We start from the raw sequence: 22,418 nt of genomic DNA, 5'->3' as shown, positions 1-22,418 counted from the left end.
TTGATTTTTTACATGGAAACACCCATTTTTTACCACGGATTTCGATTGAAAAACAAAAAAAATCTTTTTGTTCTTATTACTTTTTCGATTTAACCCCTATTTTGGCCATAAAATGGCCATAAAAACAAAAAACAAGAATCTTGACAACGGAGTACCTTGTTGGGATAATTTAAAAAAAAAAATGTTTCTTACAGAAGTTGTAGAGTAAAAAAGGGAACTATCTTGACATGACAACTTCAAGGTTGTTTGAAGATCAAATTCAAAATTTTAAATGGGACCCCCCTTTTTTGACCTCGGAAATTACAAGAGTGGAAAGTTTTACAATAAGATATGAACTCAAGAACAAGATGAGATATCAAGGTCTTTTTAAGGTCGAAAAACTGTATAATTATTAACTACTTTTAGCACTACCCAGGAATAATGACATGGACATAGTAGTTTTTTATTCCCTTTGGAGTGCTTGTTTCCAGTGAAGTAAAAAATGTCTTTTTATAACAACTTTTGTATGAAACAGTTTTTTCAAAAATGTGATCCCAATAAGGTACTCCATTGTCTCAAGGTTCTTGTGTTTTTTTTGTTTTTTATCACAAAAATAAGGGTTTCAATCGAAATCCATGGTAAAAAATGAGTGTTTCCGTTTAAAGAAATCAACTTCCAGCTTTAAACACTACTTCTGGTCTAAACCGGAAGTCGTTATATGGACCTTTTAATGGCCCCCTCGGTTCCTTACAATTTTTATCTGAAACTTTTTTTGAAATAATCGAGTCCAACCGAGATATTATTTTGTCTCAAGATAAATGTCCCACTTGGTATATTGCTTACACCACACAAAGGCACTTTACAAACTCCCTTTCACAAACTGATCGAAGTTGAAAAACTATAGTGAAAATGTAACAAACCTGTTTGCTGTCCCGTCATATCATACCACATATGAAGTCAATTTGTGTAGCTGCTTTTCAAAGGTGGAGATATTGCATTTAATTGGAAAGCTGTGGCCCACCTCCGTTGCCTTTTGGAAGCGATTGGAACATGATCAAATTCTGTTTAAATTTAAACTGTTTAATTGTTATTTGTTTTGGATAAGTTTAATATGTTTAGCACCAATTCGCTGCTGAAGTGGCTGATTAAGAAAAAAGAGTGGATACATACTGTATTTCTTTACATACCTGTTTCAACTTTCATAGTTGCGTCCCTATCTATTGTATAATTCAACTAAACTAAATTGTAAAAACTTGAAACAATTTAAAAAAATATTTTATATAAATCAGACTAGTATTTTTATCTTCTAAGTTTGTTTTTTAATACAAAAATAATTAATTAAAAACATAAATTTATTTACAATTAGTAACATACTCATCCACATTGACATAAAAGAAATATGGTGATTTTAAAATAACACACCGTCGTCATTGAAAAGCAATCTGTTTTCACTAAATTATTATTCATTAGTTTCACTGTTACAGTTGTTTAAAAAAAAAATAAGAAATAATTATTAGTATTAGTTAATATTGAATATATCATGTAAAAGTTTTTTTTTAGAACGTTCATCGCTTTGACCAGTCATACCAAACAAAAATGGTAACGTTAAAATAACACATCTTAAGTTATTCAAAAGCAATCTGTTTTACTACATTTTTTTCTATTATAACTTCACACAATGCAGGTTGATTTAAAATCAACTGGCAACACAGATAGTGCAGAAATACAATTTAATCTGGTATGCACAAGAATCGGAGTGCAGTTTAAATAATTAATTTTAACTCTGACTGTTTATTTAATTAAAAAATATATTTCAGAATTGTATTCAGGGGAACGCTTACTATTACCCCCAGTAGCGGCGCGTGAACATTGATTGAATGTGTTCTGCTTAGGGTTGTTACATTTGTTGAATTGAATTCCGGGATATTAAGTACGTAATTAAGTACGATATTAAGTAGTAAGTCTCTAAATGGCGCCGCAGACGAAAATTTTTTAAATTTTGAAGGTCACGCGTTTTCCTGACACTTCTGAATTTCAAGGAACAATCCATTTATACAAAAATACAGATTTTCACAAGAATGCAAAATTTTATGCAATCTATGATTTTAGATAATACATAACGATTTTTCGTTACCTCTGTTCATTGTGTTTCCGTATATTATCCCAATATACAGAATCTAACTGACTTCTTATGTTTATTTTACCTAATGACTTAAATTACTTAAATCTTTCACACTGTATATCCATGTTTTATCCCCACCGAAAAGTAAGCATGGAAAACAAAACTATTTTTTAATTCACCCACTCACACCCACTCTGCTTTTGTGTATACATTATTGTTAAATTGTCTTTTATAACTTTTACTTCTTCTTGTTTCACTAACTTCAATATTTAATTGTGGTGTTGGCCCACCTAATTCTTTTATTTTTAGTTTATCCTCATAAGGCGGAGAACCAAATAAAGTTTTTTTTTTTTAAATGAAACGCTATTCATTTTAATAACTATAATATCCGTAGACACCTAAACGAAAATATTCACAGGTGCCGAAATATTACTGCATTTACTGCAGCAGTGGCTGTCGTTGTTACAGCCACAAAAGCCCATATAAAAGTGTACTGGGTCACGTGCCTGATTAGCCAATAAAAACAAAGGGTGCATCTAATCGTTCGCTGTGCACACATTTTGTATATGAGGTTGCATATATTAAGGAGCGTAGCTCGCGTCGTAATAAATAATAATATAAGCTCCTAGATTTATTTTAGCGCGAGTACATTTGGGTTATTTAAATATTTTGTTGATATTTAATATGATTAAATACATAAAATTTTATGTGTTCTGCAGCTCCGCAGCTCTTATGGTAAAACCGCCACTGATTACCCCTAAAATAATCTGATTCCCACTTAAAGTTACACCCTGTATAATCTTTGAGAAAAAATAATAGGACTTTCCTTATGTCATGCCTTTTATTAATCCCCTCCTTTTCAATATAGTGGTCCTTACAATGTAAAAGAAGAAATCTATTTGAAGTAAAACTTGATTAGTGTTCGAAAATAATCAAAATAATGAAAATCGTCATTCATATTGTTATCAGTCGCTAAACCTGTTTATTGGAACATATAAAAGAAGCTATGGATATAACAAATAACAATTTCTAGATCAAATGCAGAATAATATTGTTTTACAATTATTTATAAAGGAAAATAGTTGATTTTCTCTTTTTCTATTGGAATTGGCCAACATTATGGCTTAGAGCAGAAAACATTTTTTTTTTTAAATGTTTCATGGCAAACCTCTTTTTCTTTCACCTCTCGCTCGACTTTGCATAAAATAAAATGTTGGTAAATGTTTTTTGTTGCAATTTTTATCTATAATCTGTACCAAATTTAAATTTTGTGCTTTGAATACAATTTGAAATTATGTTTAACTAATAACATTTGTAGAGGACAATATTTTAAACTTTTATTTTGGTGAGTGATGTTAAGAATTATAGAATTGTTTGTACAGTTGTTATAAATAGGTATTAAAGTTTTTCTTGTTTCTAGATTTTTGTTTTGCTTTGAAAAGATATTACTGAGGTTACAGCAAGGTTTCAATAAACTTATATACAACTTTTTTTTTAAATTAGCTGATTGCTTTTGATCAAATTTAAAGTGCTTGAATAGTTATTAAAATTTTGAAGTAGTTTGTAATCAAAACGAAGTAGATAACTGAAATTGGTTAATTTAATTTTATAAAATAATAATTATACCACTGTATTACAACTTACATTATATATTTTTTTGAATAATAATTGTTCTTTAAATATAGCAATGATGATGAGATAGAAGACGAAGACACTAATGAGGATTCAAGTTTAAAATCTAAGAATCGAGATGCTTCTGAAGCAAATTCAGAAGTTGCTGAACCATCACCAGGTCCTTCTGCCTCTTCTGAAACACAACCTTTGGATACTGATGAAAGAATATTGGAGGAGTCTATGGAAGATAAAAATGCTTGGCCCACAATTACAGACCTTAATACGAGATTGAGAAGGGTAATTACATCTTATCAAAGAAGTTACAGAAAGGAGGAACAGAAAATGGCTGCCGCAAAGCCAAAGGTACCTACTTTTTTGTGTTTATTGTTAAAATTAGAACTATTGGTAAAATATTTTCTATTAAAATAATTTATTCAATAATAAATGTGCTTAGCGCTTGAATGTTAAGTGTAGAATTTTCATCAATACATTATTTGATTATTTATATGTTTATGTATTTGGAACAAGCAGGAATGAGTATAAAACTTATATCTTGAGTAATAATTTTGTTGTGGTATATGTGATATAATTAAAATATTAATTGATTTATAATATACAATTTATAATAAACATTAACATGGTTATACTGATTAAGAGATAACATCAAATTTTTAGATTTTATTTGGATATTCTGTAATAATGAAGACATTGCTCAAGATAATTACAGAAATATATTTTTTAATTATTATTTATATATTATTACTTATACAAAAGTACAATTTTATCATTATACATTTGAGGAGAGGAAATTATACTTTATTTATATAGTCTACTAAAGTGATTACCTGATTATGGGATCAAATTAATTCAAACAATATATCAATATTATATCGCACCCCCTCAAAAAAAGAGTCACAAGTCAAAAAACGTCCTTAATAAGTTAAATATGCAGCAAGATTTAAAATGACTAATTCTTTCTTCCACAAAGGCGTCATATTTTTATTTGAACTATTACTCGCTAGATGGCAGAAGTGACACTTGTATTTTGTGGTAGGTTGTCAGCTCTGCATTCAAAAACAGTGTTACATTTCGACTTGCAGCAGCAGGTATGTAGCCAGTTATTAAAGTTTCTTCGAGAAAAATGTCATATTGCGTATTATGACAGTTTTTGCAATCAATCAATCAAATCAATCAATGAATCAAAATTTAAAAAAAAACAAAAAAAAAAGATCTGAATTTAATAGAACATAACCATATTCCTAAATATTACTTGCCGTTTTATAATGCCTTATAATAATAAACAATTAAACATGTTTTATACTTTATTTTTGTATATTATTTATTTATTGTGTATTATATACTGTGTCTGATTTTTAAAATAATTTATATGTTATTCTAAAAACGTGTCACAACTTCAACCATTTTCCTTTTTCAACCAAAAATAAACACAAACCGATCTCGCTCACAAGTCTAGTATATTCTAACATAATATGTATTATATCTACATTTAAAATAAAGCGATGTATACTTTATATTTTGTTATTGTTACGAAAAATTGAGACCAAAAGTTAATTAAATACTTTAACACAGTTTTTCTCAAAACCATTTTTTTTGAGTTGTGACTCCTTTCTAGCGGAGGTTCGATATGTAAATATTGAAATAAAATTTTCAATATATAAAGTAAAGAAATACACAAAAATGAAAAAAAAAGGCAAAAAAAAGATGTCTTAAAAACCCTCATTAACATAATTGTTTTCATTATACTTTTTGAAATTTTCTTGTTCATACATTTAGATGAAATTCTGCATTTATCCTTTATATTTTAAATATATTTTGTACGAATAAATTTTGTTATACACAGTAATTTGGGATTAAATTCCCATAAATAAATAAGGAGACGATGCTTTTTTTAATCAACATAAGGCCTAAATAGTGAAACAAAATTAAAGCCCCTGAAAAGGGTTTATTCTGACTATAGCTTTTGTTAAATTTTCCAAAACACAATAACAATGAATATAATTTTTAGGGTTTATTTATTTAGTAGATGTAATAATTAATATTTATAGAGGGTTGCAGAAAATAAATCTTGACTATATATCATTATAAAGTTTATGCAAGAATATGCCTCCTATTATAACGAGCGTTCAAATAAAAACGTGGTCAAGTTGGTTCTGAAAATTTGGACGTAGGGCGTAGCGTATAGCAAATGAACTTAAACGCACTATATCGCCGCTATCAATTTGAATATTTTCGTTTTAAAAAGCGTTTAAAATGGTTTCTCAAGAACAAAAAGTGTTTATCATAGAGTCCTACTTTAGAAATGGACGCAAGATTGATATAATATGGAAGTATTCTATTGAGGAATGTTTCATAGAATTTCAAAATCAATTTCCCGGCGTTGTTGAGTAGAAAATTTTTCAAAGTGCAGTTCAGCGTTGTGTTAATGTTTTTCGTGAAACGGGCAGTGTAACAAAAAAAGAAGGAAGCGGCCGACCTAAAAAGCGGACTGAAGAATTAAAAGAAAATGTCCAACAAATAATGGAAAATGCGCCAAGAACTTCTGTACGTGTTTTATCACAAATGGTGGGAGTATCAATTGGTACCTGCCACACATTGTTAAAAAAAGATTTGCGTTTGTTCTCCTATCGTTTAACTTGTCAGCAAGAACTTCATGAAGTTGATTTTCCGCGACGGGCTGTATTTTGTGAATGGTTTTTAAACAACTACGGTGAACTTCATAATATCACCTTTTTTTCTGATGAAGCCTGGTTTCATTTAAGTGGTTACGTAAACTCACAGAATATGAGAATGTGGTCTTCTGAAAAATGATAACTTTTTTGTAGAGAGCCCTCTACATGCTCAAAAAATTGGAGTTTGGTGTGCTCTCAATCGAAGGAGGATTTATGGACCTATTTTTTTTAATGGTACTCTTACTGCGCAAAGGTATAGAGAAGAAATTAATGCTCCTTTTGTTAACCAGCTGGAAGAAAACGAAATTACAAACTTTTACTTTCAACAAGATGGCGCAAGGGCACATACGGCAGACGAGACGATGAATATGTTGAGGGAAGTTTTCCAAAATCGACTAATAAGTCTCAATGCTGAACATGAATTTCCACCGAGGTCATGTGATATTACGCCGTGTGATTTCTTTTTGTGGCCTTACCTTAAAAACACTATTTTTGAACTGCCTATTCCTGATTTAAACCATCTGCAGGCTCGACTTATAGACAAGATTCGTGAAATTAACAATACCCCGAGCATCTTAGAAAATGTCTTTAATTCTTTGAGGAACAGGTGTGAAAAGTGCTTGGAACAAGGAGGGGGACACTTTCAGCAGCAGCTTTAATTGTTTGTTATTGTTATCACGATTATTCTTTAAAATAAAGTTATATAGTCATTAACGTTATTGAAACTGACAGCTGCTATACAGCTCGTTGAGAAATGAGGTTAAGTTGGTCGCTATAAGCTACTCCCTACGTCCAATGTGTCAGAGCCAACTTCGACCACGTTTTTATTTGAACGCTCGTTATTTTGAATAATAAAAACATATGTCCTTCCATTTTTTTTCTCCATTGGTAGAATATTGTTGGAGATAGAAGTAAATTTATATTTATTTCTATTTTGTTTAAATAAAATTCAACGAGAAAAGCTATGAATAACAAATTCAACAATTGGTTTTTATATAGCACACTATTTTTTTTAATGGCAATATAATAACAGTTAATTAGTTCTGTGTTATAGGAGAAAACTTTAGTAATTAAGAGTAGAGGGAATATAGATCACCAAAGTGTTTCTTGTTATATCTCGATATATGATGTATTCCTAGAATTCCATATTTTATCAAAACCATATTAAGTAAAATGTTATAGCGATAGAAACCATTGGAATGTCTTCTATTTTATATTAAAATCATGTTCTTAGAAGTGTGTACTGTATTAGATAGAAACATATTCATTTCTCATACAACAAATAAGTCATAAACATAAGAAAAATAAAACAAACGGCTCTATTTAATAAAACATAGAAACACTAGAATATGTTATAATAAAAACAGATTATAATTGATTATGTTATATAGACATCTATCTACCAACATTTTCATAATAAAAATGTACATAGAATTTGTATGTCTTTTAGGTTGGACTTGTTACGTCACAAGTTTAGTTTAGCAATATTTACTAGTGCTGGCAACTGAAATTGGTTTTTTGGATAGTCAGTTAACCGGTTTCGGATAATTTGGATTTTTATGAAACCCGAAAACTGGTAATTCAATTCTTCAAATATCCGATTATTTGATAATCTGTTCATTCAAACATCCGAATAATCGGATTGTTTATAGCTAATAACTACATAACACTATAATATAGTCGTAATGTTATGTAGTTATTGACATTGGCTACATAGTACATACATGTAGATACCTACTTCAAAAATTAGGTTGAACTATTAAGGGAAATACAATTTATTTTTATAGTTTATCCTGGGACACAGATACAGGCTGATAAAAAAACAATCACCCACATACACCACAGTCTATTAAGTGTAACTGTTTTAATATTTTAACTTTTTACATTAGGCTAACTGATTTTATCTTAAATCGGTTTTTACAGAACCTGGTTGGCCGGTTTCACTATTTTTCAGTTGTTACCAGCACTAATATTTACAAATTGGATAAAGTTATTTATGAATTTCCTAGAACTAATACATTTTATTTATGAGTTATCTCAGTGTTTCTTAAGATACATTTTAAAAGTTGGGTTAGGGTAAGTTTTTTTTATGTTACGACGAAATACTTAACCTTACTGATTTCTATAGGGACGTTGAATAAGTTATCACTGTTTTCCAATAGATGATCTTACCAGAACCTATAAAGAAGTGATATAAGCAAGCTTGAAATTCAGTATATGTTATTTCACGGAAGTGTAAACCATTGTTCAAAGTGTGAAACATTTTGAATTTCATGCCGAAAAGGGGTACTTGTGGGAATTTTACTGTGCTACTTTATTGAAAGGAAATCTATTGAAAGGAAGCACACAGAATTCTTATTGAGACATACAGATAACCATGCTCTGTTGCAAACAACATGCAGAGATTGGTTTAAACATTTAAAAAATAATTATTTTGATGTTGAAGTTGAAGAATTGGAGATATGCCTGCCGATGAAAAATAGATACACTACGAGATAATCCTAATCATAGAAAATTATGGGGTAAGCCCTGCCATACATCAACTTCGTCGGCAAAGCCGAATATCTGTAGTTCTAAGCTTCTGCTCTACATTTGGTGGGATCATTTGGGTATAGATGATATGCTAGAAATGAATGAAATCAGCACAGGAGAGCGTTATTTATTACAATTGATGTGTTTGATCCGAGCATTGAAGGAAAAATGACCGCTATACGAATGGAGACATGACAAAGTGATTTTGCAGCATGACAACGCTCGACCACATGTTGCAAAACCAGTGAAAACCTACTTAAAAACGCTTTAATGGGAAGTCCTGCCCTACCTGCCATATTCACGAGATATTACCCTTCCAATTGTCACTTGTTCCGATCGATAGCACATGGCCTTGCTGAGCAGCACGTTCTTTCTTATGAAGATGCCAAAAAACTAAAAAGACATGTCGTTTTTCTGACGTGAAATTAAAATGCTGCCATAAAGATGAGAAAAAGTAGTTGCCAGTGATGCATAATATTTTAGTGACAATTTTTACTATTTTTTTTTTTTTAAATAAAGCATGATTCATAAGAAAACAGCGAGAACTTATTCAACACCTCGATACTTCAAGTTAGATCAAATGAGGTAAATTTTTTTTATGTAATACATATAAAGTAAAACTTAACCTAACTTAATTTTACATAAATAAATATTTCCCTAGTTATGTTGTCAGATTAAGATTTTTTAATTACAAAACATTTAATTAGAATTTAGCAAATAGAATTTTGCGAAGTAGAAAATTAAAACGAGAGTTGCCGACCCTGAGATCTTGAAAAACATTTATTTGCAAAATATTTTTCATTACTGATACAATCGGGTGTTTTTTATAATTTTTCAGAATTAATTTTTCTTGATAGTTTGAATTTTAATTTGATATTAACATTCCACCTTCATAATGCTGTAACTTTAATAAAAATTAAAATTTAATGAAAAATAAAAAATCACCTGTTTGTATCTATCAGCTGATTATAAAAAAATGTATATATATTTTGCAAATATATGCTCAACCTTTTTCAAAATGTCAGGCGAATTTTATGACGAAAGGTCTTTATGTGGATCTAGAAATAATCCCCTAAATACTATACGAGTCTACGGCTTCATTATCAAAATATAAGCACATAAATTTCTACTCTGTTAAGTACAAATTTCCAATTTGGATATTGTATTAAAACCATTTTGAGTGAAACATTGTAGCAATATAAACCAGGGAATGATAAACGAAGTAACAAAAGGAATGCAGTTATTTAAAGTATTATACAAGGTGTAACTGAAATAAGTATTCAAAATTTCTGAGCTTGTAAAACAAGTCGAAAAATGACGAAAACTTTAGTACAAATTTTGCCAGTGGCGGCTCCTAAGGGAGCTACGCTCTCAAAGGGGTAACCTCGGAAACAGTTTTTAATGAGTAACATCCAAACGGCTCGACATTAAGTCACAAAATTTTGGTGAGATATTATCCTTGACGTGCTTAATAAGTCTCTAACAGAAATGTCGAATATTTTTAACACTCTTAATAGTAACAAATAAAAATATGGTGATATAAATAAAAGCTAAAAAATAGATACATATGAGATTATTTATTAAACTATTTTAAGCGGCTGAAACTTTTACATAGCATTTTAACAGATTTAAACCATTTAGTTTAGTTTAACAAATTAACCAAATATCTTAATTTCTTTAGCAGAAAATATGCCCTAGTCAAGAAGACAGACTAGATTCAACTTTCAAAATGTCCGCCGTTTGCCCTAATGCACGCACGTAACCTGTTTTCCAAAGAAAATAGGTTCCGGTATAGTTTGTGCTCCACATTGAGTTCATTAAATGCATTTTCTATACGCTGACGCAACTGTTCCTCATTGTCAACAGCTTGGAAATACACTTTTTGTTTCATTTGACCCCACACGTTAAAATCCATTGGGTTGAGGTCTGGTGACCGTGGAGGCCAATTTATGGCAGCATCATTTCCTCGGCCAATCCAGCGATTTGGGAAGTGCTCGTTTAACCACTGTCGACATTGACGGTTGAAGTGAGGAGGGGCGCCGTCATGCATGTACCATAAGGAACCTCGTCTTACCAATACTAAAAATTCATACAATCTAGTAGACAAAAATTGATGGTACATTGCTCCGGTTAAATTTCCAGGCATGATCCAAATAGATTATTTCCTAATGTGGCAGCCCAAACATTTATTTTAAATGAATGCTGATAATGGGTTACCTTCCGAGCATTACGATTTTCTTTGGCCCACATATGTTCATTGCGCATATTAAAAACACCGCTTCATCGGTAAAAATAATATTCGATAGAAACATCGGATCTTCGGCTTGCCTGTCTAAAACCCACTGATAAAACTGTCTGCGCATGGGCCTGTCCTGTGGTAAAATGTCTTGGGCCTGTCTATAATGATGGGGATACAATTGTTGTTCTCATTATCCTCCATACTGTCATATGAGACATGTTATTTTGAACTGATGATCGTCTTGTACTAAGTGTGGCGTTAGCTTCAACTAAATTTAAAATATTTTCCTCATTCAGGACATTTCTAATTATTCTATGCCTGCCTCTCTCAAAATTGTTCCTTTTTAATGTACACCGTTCTCGCAAACGCCTTTTTGTGCAAAGAAATGTTTTGTAATTGGGCACATTTCTGTTGGGGAACTTTTCACCGTATCGTTGTGCGGCTGCTCTTGCGCTTCCATGATATTCACCTAACCTCAAAAGCATATCTACGTACTCAGAAAATGTATACTGTTGCATTTTTAAATTATTTGATATTTTTATTTACTATAAAACGGCACTGCGAATACTCAAATGACACAAATTTGAAACTAAAAATACTTGACATTTCTGTTAACTGTCAGACTAGTTGTTTTCCCCATGGCACACTGCAATTAATTTATTTTGCTATGTAATGAAAGTTGAATTTGGAGCACGTTGGGAATGATTGAAATCGATTTTACTGGAAAACGGCACATCCTAGTGAAATTTAACAAGAGGACCTTTTTTATGTTAAATACTTCAAATTTTAATATTTTCGAGTCAGGAACTAGAAAAAATTGACTACAAAAAAGATATGATTAAATTTGTCCCTGGGTCCTGCATTTTCTCACGCCCCTGTAGCAAATTTTGAAATGTATTTTATGAGATTTATTAAGCACGTCAAGGTTAATATCTCACCAAAATTTCGTGACTTAATGGCGAGCCGTTTGGATGTTACGCATTAAAAACTGTTTCCGAGGTTACCCCTTTAGGAGGCCCACTGACAAAATTTGTACTAAAGTTTTCGTCATTTTTCAACTTATTTTACAAGCTCAGAAATTTTGAATACTTATATCAGTTGCACCTTGTATACAGGGTGGTCCACTTTTTTTTTATCAAACTTAAGGAATCAATACATTATCAAAAAATAATGTTAGTTTGCTAAATAAACTATACCCGACAAATGTTTACTTTTGAGATACAGCGCGTTAAAGTTTCCCGAAAAATAATATATTTTTCGAATTTTTCTGCAGGTGACGAGGTTTCACCCGTAAGATTTTTATAAATGATTTTGCACTGTACGTGTGATCTTTGGAGAATTTTTGATTTTTTTTTTACTTTACCAGTGACGGAGAAAATAGGGGTCTCCATTGATTTAGTAAAAAAATATTAGTACGCCACTGGCTTTAAATTTAAAAAACAATATTTTTTGGATTCTCCTTTTACTTTGGGACAAAAAATTATCCTTGTAAGTTTTTCGTAACTATTATCATTTTCAAGTAAAATTTATTTATTATGTGTTTGAAGTATTTTAGTAACAAAATTTTGTATTCCGTTCTGTTTTGAATGTGTGTATCTTTGTGTCATGTTGGAACTGACACGGAGCTAGAGGATGTATACACTTGTGAAAATTGTTGATTTTTTTTAGTATTGGCTAATAAATATTATTATTATTACTATTATTATTATATTATTACTATTACAATAGACCTACAAATTGCAGTTGAATTAACGACAATAAAATAATTACTGTATCAATTCAATAATCAATATTTACTGAAACTATTGAAAGTAATAATTACAGCCGCATAACATCTAACAAAGTTGTTCGAAATGCCCGCCTGCTGCATTAATACACATTTCACATCTTCGTATTAAAGAATTTATCCCCATGATGATTTCATGTGGCCTCTGCTTGAGATTATCACAGGCGTCTATTATTCTTCTCTGCAACTGATTTCTGTATTCAATTGGTATAGAGTAAACATCATCTTTCAACGTACCCCATACATAGTAGTCGAGGGGGTTAAGATCTGGTGATCTAGGAGGCCAAGGCACCGGCACCTCCACATTAAACAACGGTTCATATGGCAAACTTCCTATCCAGCGGTTCTGATAATTTGCATTCATCCAGTTGCGAACTATTTGGCCAGAGTGAGCTGGAGCTCCATCCATTTGGAACCAACTGCGATATCTTTGGTTTAAGGGAATATCTTCCAGTAATTGAAATAATTTTTTTTCCAGAAAATTAGCAAATGATACTGAATTTAGCCTTGGAGGTAATACATAAGGTCCACAAATATTTCCACCCATCACGCCTAACCAGATATTAGAACTAAATTCTTGCTGGTATGATCGGCGTCTCACTTCATGAGCCCAAATATGACTGTTGTGATAATTAAATGTGCCTCTTCTTGTAAAACAAGCTTCATCGGTCCATAAAATATTTCGAATAAATTCATTGTTATACTGCCAACGGTTTAAAATCCAGCGACAAAAGCTTAACCTTTTTTCAGCATCTCCTGGATGTAGATCTTGTACGGGATTGAAATGATATGCACGTTTACGGAAATTGTGATAGCAATGCCAAACAATCTTGAAGAATATCGAAGGCGTCTTACGATTTGAGAAACTCTCGACTTATCAAATTTTTATGTACACTTGTATTAGAATTAGGCAAATTATGTTTAGGCAAGTAAAACATAATAAATAATAAATTTGCATGGTAATATGTCCACGTTATTGTATAGAAATAAGTAAATAAATTTTACTTGAAAATAATAATAGTTACAAAAAAAATTACAAGGATAATTTTTTGTCCCAAACTAAGCGGAGAATCCAAAAAATATTGGTTTTTAAATTTAAAGCCAGTGGCGTACTAATATTTTTTTACTAAAACAATGGGGACCCCTATTTTCTCTGCCACTGGTAAAGTAAAAAAATTTAAAAATTCTCCAAAGATCACACGTACAGTGCCAAATCATTTATAAAAATCTTACAGGTGAAACCTCATCACCTACAGAAAAATTCGAAAAATATATTTTTTTTCGGGAAACTTTAACGTGCTGTATCTCAGAAAGTAAACATTTGTCGGGTATAGTTTATTTAGCAAACTAAGATTATTTTTTGATAATGTATTGATTCCTGAAGTTTGATCGAAAAAAAGTAGACCACCCTGTATATATCTGGTGAATTCTGTTAATTTCGCAAAAATATTTGTGCTATGTCACAGTTGTCCAGATGCTATATTATAAGATAGTCCTGGGTTTCCTTCGATCTCTTAGTGTTTTAAATCAAAGCCCTCACGTCATTGCTAAATTTTCCCAGATGTCACATTTCAATACAGCTTTTACACTTTCTGTTTTATAGATAACCGAATTAAAAAAATTTTGATTATGATTTAAAACGAGGAAATGCCATGATGAATAAATTGAATTTCTTACACACCATTTGTTTTCTATTTTACAACAAAATTATATAACACAAGAGGAATTAAAAATGAGATTATAATGGTCTACCATGGATAAAGTGTATGTAGAATTCAAATGCCATTGTTTAGGGCCATGCAAGTTCGATTTGTTAGATTACTATTTATGTGATAACATTTTCTTGTATCAAACTAACAAGAAAATATTCAAAAATGTTTTACTTTTATAACAGGTAACTTGTAATTAGGTATGGTATGGTATTATTATTTCTCTTCTGACCCACAGTTATATTTATTAATATACTGTGTTCTCAAAGAATCGAATTAGGGGAGGGTTGACTGTTTTTATTATACTCCAATATAATAAAAGATAATTCTACTGAAAATATGAATTAAGTTAATGCCGTTACATTCCTGTTTGTTACAAAATTATCATATCTCATCATCATATCTATCTACCCTATACCCATATCTTATGCACACGCATGAGCGTCATGGCTGTTCGGGTAGTTAGTAGTATGCACTGTACAGCCCCTGATAGAATCCGCCCTGTCCTCCCCCTTGGCTGCCCTGGCTCAGGTGTCACAGCAGTTTGATCCAAGAGAGGCGGCTAGCTTAGGTCTGCAAGGATGGGATCTACAACAACTTGCACTTTATTTGTTGGTAAGTTTAAAACTTTTTTTCAGGTAAGCTTAACGGCTTTATTGATTTTAATTCCTTTTACCTTCTCACTGTTTCACCTTTTTCCATTTGATTTAAACTAATTTGTATATAATTTTTCAAAAGAGTAGTATATCTATGTTGTCCCCAAATACTCCTTTTTTGTCTTCACAGACTTAATGATTTAATTTTATAGATATTCTTTTGCATTTTGCACTGATAGCATAAATGTGCAATATAGTCTGTTTCTGGCCTAGAATACCTTTTTCACTTATTTCTAACTCATTACAAATCCAAGACATTGATACTCACATTTTCAGAAGATGGAAAGACAAGGGAAACAAGCTATGGAACAGGCTTTGAGAGATACCAACAAAGAACGTGAGAAGCTTACAATTGGAAAGAGATGGACCAAACGCGAGGAAGCTGATTTTTTCAGAGTAGCATCATCCTATGGAGTTATATATTACAGAAAGAGGAAGGCGTATGATTGGTTAAAATTCAAACAATTAGCTAAACTCGAAAAAAAATCTGATGAGGATTTAACTGAATATTACAAACATTTTGTAATGATGTGTAAAAAACAATCTGGAGTAAATATTGAAGAAGGAAGTTATGACACATCTATTGAGTCCATTTCAGAAGAGAAAGCAAGGCGTACATTGGAAAGATTGGAATTATTATCAAAGATCAGAGAAGAAATCTTAACTCATCCAAAATTAGATGAACGCTTGAGGGTATGCATCACTTCGGCAGATATGCCAGAATGGTGGATTGCTGGAAAACATGACAAAGATTTATTATTAGGTGTTGCTAAGTGAGTATTTTTTACTATTTCAATAAATGTTGCAGTGAAAGAATTACATTGTCTTTATAGAATTTTTTAAGTTCTCTTATTATCTAATCCAAAATCAGACATTTAAGAAACAGATTACAAATTTTACAAGTAATCAAAATAGTAATAAAGACAGTAACAAAAATTATAGTAATTAGAGAAATTAAAAATTATCATCAATCAATCATCAATCAAGTGCTCGAACTGGAACTCTTTCATTTTCCAAATAATATAAAGTAGTTAAAAGAAAAAATTAATTTGATGTTTTTGATTGATTTTTCTAATTAATGTTTTACATTTTTTCTAATTACCAACCAATATTCTAATTAATTTACTTCTAGTTTATAAAGGGGATACAAATACAATGATGGGGTATTTTTTGCTACATGTTAAGTATTTAAGTGAAAAAAAATTGTTGGTTCAAAATACTGTCATGGTGACCAGTTATATGTTGTGCGCCTTCATCACCTTCAAAAAAGAGGTCCACTTCGTGTAAGCTGTAGAAGTAATAAATTTTGTGTGAAATCAAAAATCAAAAAATTTTTATTAAATATGTGTTCGTAGTTAGAAAAAAAATGGCTGACATACGAATTTTAGTCTCGATTTTTCAATTTTTTTTTAACTTGAAAGTGTTTAAAAAATATTAAAAATATGTTTTTCCCTATTTTGTTAGTATATCCTCCAATTAATTTAATTTACCTTAAATTAAAAAAAAAGTTGGGTGCAAGATCTAGAGCGTACACAAGTTCAGAAAACGTAGTTTTGAGAAAAATATTAAACACACAGTTGTTGCCATACACATAAAACTTGTTTTTACCGCACATGTATACAGAGTGATGCAGTCATAATGACATTAATTTTAAGAGCTGATAGAGAAAAATGAGTATAATACGATGGTGTGATTAAAAAAAAATTAAAGGCATATTTAAGCAGAAAAAAAAAATTTCAAAAGTCAGGAAAAACCTGAAAAAGTCAGGGAATTCTATATTACATTTGAACTATAAACACTGTTAAATCAATTGTTAATACAGCTATCTACCATCATCATTTACACTTATTTCGCAATGAGAAAAAAAATCTAGAAAATCGAACAGAAAGTAAGTGCCTAGATAATATGATAGCTCACGTGTAAGGTTAATTTCGAAAAAACCATGTGAGTACAATATTTTACATATATTGTTTATCTACGAAAACAATATAACATTTTTTTTAAGTTTCATGTAAATACCCTCTTAATGTTTGTTGGGTATAGAGATGGGCAATGGGAAATTTTCCGTCCCGGAAAGTTTCCAAAACGGAAATTTTCCGGGAAGAAATAATCGAAGCCTGAGAAATTTTCCCTGGAAAGTTTCTAGAAAAATTTCCATTAGAAATTTTCCGGGAATATTTAACAACAATTTGTATGCTTGGAGTCAATTTTACTTCTAACTTCTGTGAATACAACCTCAAAAAATCGTTAGTTAATTTCGGATTTTCGGTTAATTCAGAATACCAGAAGACCATATTATCCAAATTAGTCAGAAAATACTTACACTTACTTATTTTAATCTTTGTTAAGTTTACAATCTACATATAGAGAGCAATACAAGACATAAATTGCCTCTCCCTTTTCAAATTTAAAATAAATTTTGATAGTTGAACCAAAGTATAATTACATTTTAAAACTAGCATAATTATTTAATGTATTTACTATTTATTTGTTAAAAAATAAATATAAATAGAGTTTTGTCTACCTATAGTGTTTGCGCACTGCAACTCGCAGCATGTAATTATTTATACCAACTTAAACAAAAATGTATAAGTATTTGGTCTTTTTGGAAAGCTGATGGTATGTAGAACGTAATACCAAATCCAAAAAAAAAAGTTCGAAAAATTTCTGGAATTTTCAATGGAAACATTCCAGGAATTTTCATAGTTTGGGAATTTTCCCATCTCTAGTTGGGTACATAATAATATTTATTTATTTATCGGCAAACATTTTTTGGCAATTCTAATATTTTATTATGGATGCAAAGCATGCAAATTGTTAAAGTTACTTTTAATAAAAATACTTTATTATTAGCTATTTACTCTATTTTAAATATGTAAAATTCCAAATAAAATGTGGAAACAAATTTCTCTTTGTAGCAACTTTTTACATGATTAGTCTTTGTCAAGAGTGGCAATAGGATAGCAAAATATAACATATTTCTTTAAATGATAGCTTTATTTAACAATTTGAATATATGTTATTGTATTAATTATAAATAGACATGTCATTTTTAGTTTTTATTTTGGATAATATTAGCTGGGCCATATAACCCATAAAGTAATTGCTTCCTTCAATATCAGTAGTTAGGAGTCTTGTCTGTGGGGTTAAGATATATTTTGCATACCTAGATTTCTGATATTGAAGAACATTGTTTGACTTCATTTGACAAGATTTAAAGAAAACAATGAATTTGTCTAAATTAACTTAATACCAGTGAAATAGAGTATAGAAAATATTAAAGAGGTGTATGCAACCACTTACTTTTAACGTAATAAGTAAAAGATAAATAAAAGACTAATTTCAATGAGTAACATCTTACTTCTCTCTAATAAATACACAAGTGTCCTCCAAAGCAATACCTATGTGGAAAGTATTATATGTATTTGTTTTATAAAACTTAAAAAAATTAATATTCATAATTGTTTTATAAAAATTCTGCCGTTTTTCTTTGCAAATCTAAATTACAAATTTTATAACAGAGCACCTAATGTACTCATCATTGCTCCTCACTTCTGGCTTATGTCTTTGGTGGGTGCTCTTCCTAATTATCCAGCTATAATTAATCATTACAATTGAATTTGATCTTAAGATAGGCATATCTGGAATTGTTCAAACTAACTTCCTCAAAATTATTAAAACTTTACTAAGATTTTTTTAGATGCAAATCTTTAAAAACTATCTTTATTTGAAAAACTTAGTAACACCCCTTACCGTGGCCTATTACAACTTTTTTTTAATTATTAAATATTTATGCAAGAAAAACTAAATTATTAATGCAAAAGTACAAATTACCTATTTGTTCCATATTTATTCAGAAAAAATTGAAAGAATGAACAATAAACTAATTGAAATAAAATATATCAAAAACTTGTTTTTAAATTTATGTAAAAAATTTAAAAAATAATGTATATGTTTCTGAGATATACATTATATTTTATAGCCCAGAATAACGGAAATAGAATAAATAGAATGCTGTTTATATATTCCGGTTTATATTGTTGATGTATATTTGTCAAAATTATATATTTGTCTTATAAAATCAAATTATATTTGTTTCACCAAACTATAAATTATCTAACACAACTTCTGTTCCATTAAGTACTTATTGTTTTGCAGGCATGGTCTTGGGAGAACTGATTATTATTTGTTGAATGACCCAGATTTATCATTTCATGAAGTTTTGAGAAAAAAAGTTCGATCCGATTCTATAGATACAAAAGAAGCAATAAAATTGGAAAGTCATGAAGATATATTAAAATTTGATAAAGATGAGATTCTCGTCAAATTAGAGAAAGGAGAAGGCACATTGAAAATTGAAAAGGTTGCTTTAAAAAAAGAAAATCTAGAGGAAAAGAAAGAAAATCAAGAAAATAAAATAAATTTAACAATTGTAAGGAGTGACAAATGTGATGGTGATGGAAATAAAGGAAATAAAGATTATGAAAAATTAACCGATTCTGGAGAGTTCCAAGATCAAGAGAAAAAAGAAATTAAAGATGAAAAAATAGAAATACAAAAGTCATCTGATGCTGAAGGATTGGAGGAGAAAAAATTGGAAGAAGAAGAGAATTTCAGTGATGAAATAACATTTTCCAAAGTAGATCTAGATAAAGAGATTGAAGGGAAACAAATTGAATCTGAAGATTTAAGTAAATTGAAAATCGAAAAAACTGGAGAACCAGCAAAAAAATTACCTGAGTCTGAATCTGATTTGTGTTCGAAGCAAGCTGCTGAACTTAAGGCAATGTTTCCTGATCTGGAAGTAATTCAACCACTATCCAGATTGTCTCAAGTGGATACGTTTGTGCTACGTGATAAACAAGGAAGTGGGGCTTTAGATTTCAGTGAAACGACTGTGGCTCAGTTATTCAATGATGCTGTTAAATGGCCAAAGGAATATGCTATTCAAGTTCGACTACAACATATTATATATGCAGTCGAAACAAAAGAATGGCCAGCTACGAAATCATTCTCAGCATATGCAACTGGCATTGGGAATGAATTTGACATTCCAATTCATGAATTGCCTAATGAACCGATTAAACGAGAAACCTCAACTCCAATGTCACTAGGAGACCCTGATGTAGTTTCAATAAGCATGGATCGGAATGGAACAAATAAAAAACGTAAAAGGCACATTGCTATTGATGTTGAAACTGAAAGAGCAAAATTGCACGCTTTATTGAATAGTAGTCATATGGCTACATCTATCTCTAAGCATGGGATGTCATGGGATAATGAAGACTCAGAAGATTCCAGGAGGTCAACTCCTAGTAATTTACAGCCACCCCCTGCTCATCAGCAGACATCACGATTAAGCTTGACTAGTTTAAAAATGCCTTATGACCTTCCTTACCATACTCCACCTGCAAAAACCATTGGTCAGACTACTGTCATTCCCGGAACAAGTAGTACTCTTACTCCAATTGATTTAAGTTCGAGGTAAGTTTTATATTCAACACAAAAAAAAAACATGATTAAATTAAGATGATTTATATGCAAAATTTGGCGCCAAAAAAATATAGAAAAGTAAAGAAACCACTGTAGTATAGTTGAATCTATATCCAAGTTGGTATTTTAGTTTGAAAATAAAACTGATTTATAAAATTTTTCCGTTACCTTTCGTGAGTAACAAGGTACTGCATCTCATCCATAGAATAGCGAACTACATATAATTTAAAAAACAAAGCTAATCTATAAAATAGATTGCTGTTTCTATGAGATGAGATGAATTATTCCTTAATATATTGATGACATGAGCGGTGATGTCAACTATAACTTAGCTCTACATAGAGTTTTCTAAATACATGTCATAACTTGAGGGTTATTTCTTAGAATCGTTTTAAACAAAATACCCTTAATAAACCAAAGTACAAACAACAATAGAATCAATCTTTTAGCGGCTGTCGAGAAATTCAGTATACTTTTAAAGGCATCTCTCACTAATGACACATTGTCCAATCAGATTATACTGACCTGTTAACAGAAAATGGTGTGCACTGAAGTAAGTCTATATAAATATATAAAAATAAATAATAAAAATATTTGAAATTGTAAACAGTAGGTGGATATAATAACGTATAACACTTCTTCAAGTTATTTATTAATATAGAAAGTGTTGCTGCTACCGTTGAATCATTCACTATGTTGGTATACACTACATATAAATTATTAGGTAAACAAAATGAATTATTGAGAATTATCATACTAGTTGATTGAAATCTGAGGTACATCATAAAAAGAAAATATTTAAAAAATATGGGATCGGTATTTGTTCTTTTGACTTAACGACGTCTTATATCAATGTGAACGAGGCACCAAACATTAATAGGAACATCCTATTGTTTTTAAACATATATATTTTTTTTTCATGATTTATTTAATATTGGTATGTAGATAACCTTACTAAAAAATGTACATAATAAAAAGATAAATAAAAATATATATTACCGTTATTCAGTTAAACAGCCATATTGTCTCTGGAAAGCTGCTACTGCCAGATAAATTTACACCTGGTATGATATGCAGAGATACCAAACAGGTAAAAATCTGCCATGTTAAATCGGCGAAATGGTAATGGTCGAATCATCACCCTTTCATTTTGCAACATTTTTATTTTAATTTTCAGTTTATCAGTTTAAGATATCTGTGAAATATGTTTGTGTTGTGTGCAGTAAGTTTGAAAGAAATATATTTCTGGCTTTGACATATATACAGATGGAGTGACATTTACCAGTGTGGAAAGTAATCACTTTCCACCCAGACAAATGTCACTTAACCCAGGTAAATGTCAACATTCATTAAATAATGAAAATGTTTATTTCAAAAAACCTTGCACGATTCTTCTTAGGTAACAAATATTTTTCCAAACTTTCAGCGAATTCTCTCATTTGAGGAGTACAAATAATTTCTTCTGAATTGTCTTCGAAAACACTTTTTTGATGACAATCTATCAAAAATGCAACTAATTTAAGATTGTGTGTTTGACATTCTTAATGCCATAGTAACCATTATCAAAATGCCAAATTGCCTTTTTTTTTATCTGAAAT

At 30.4% G+C, this 22,418-nt stretch overlaps 1 protein-coding gene across 4 annotated transcripts in view; it reads left to right on the top strand.

Annotated features, from left to right (window-relative positions):
• The window catches only part of LOC108912632 (chromodomain-helicase-DNA-binding protein 7), a 102,486-nt gene that overhangs the window by 64,938 nt on the left and 15,130 nt on the right, over positions 1 to 22,418 (top strand). For 3 of the 4 annotated variants that reach the window (XM_018717930.1, XM_018717926.1, XM_018717927.2), the window contains 4 exons: positions 3,787 to 4,078; positions 15,155 to 15,286; positions 15,604 to 16,100; positions 19,486 to 20,811. In XM_018717930.1, coding sequence (XP_018573446.1) covers positions 3,787 to 4,078; positions 15,155 to 15,286; positions 15,604 to 16,100; positions 19,486 to 20,811 — 2,247 coding nt within the window. The remainder of the gene's footprint in view (positions 1 to 3,786; positions 4,079 to 15,154; positions 15,287 to 15,603; positions 16,101 to 19,485; positions 20,812 to 22,418) is intronic. The other variant, XM_018717928.1, reaches the window with a different exon arrangement.

The sequence above is a fragment of the Anoplophora glabripennis genome, unplaced genomic scaffold (genome assembly GCF_000390285.2).
Source record: "Anoplophora glabripennis isolate ALB-LARVAE unplaced genomic scaffold, Agla_2.0 scaffold815, whole genome shotgun sequence".
Taxonomy (NCBI): domain Eukaryota; kingdom Metazoa; phylum Arthropoda; class Insecta; order Coleoptera; family Cerambycidae; genus Anoplophora; species Anoplophora glabripennis.
Note: the sequence above shows the minus strand (reverse complement) of the source record. Positions and strands in the feature narration are given on the sequence as shown.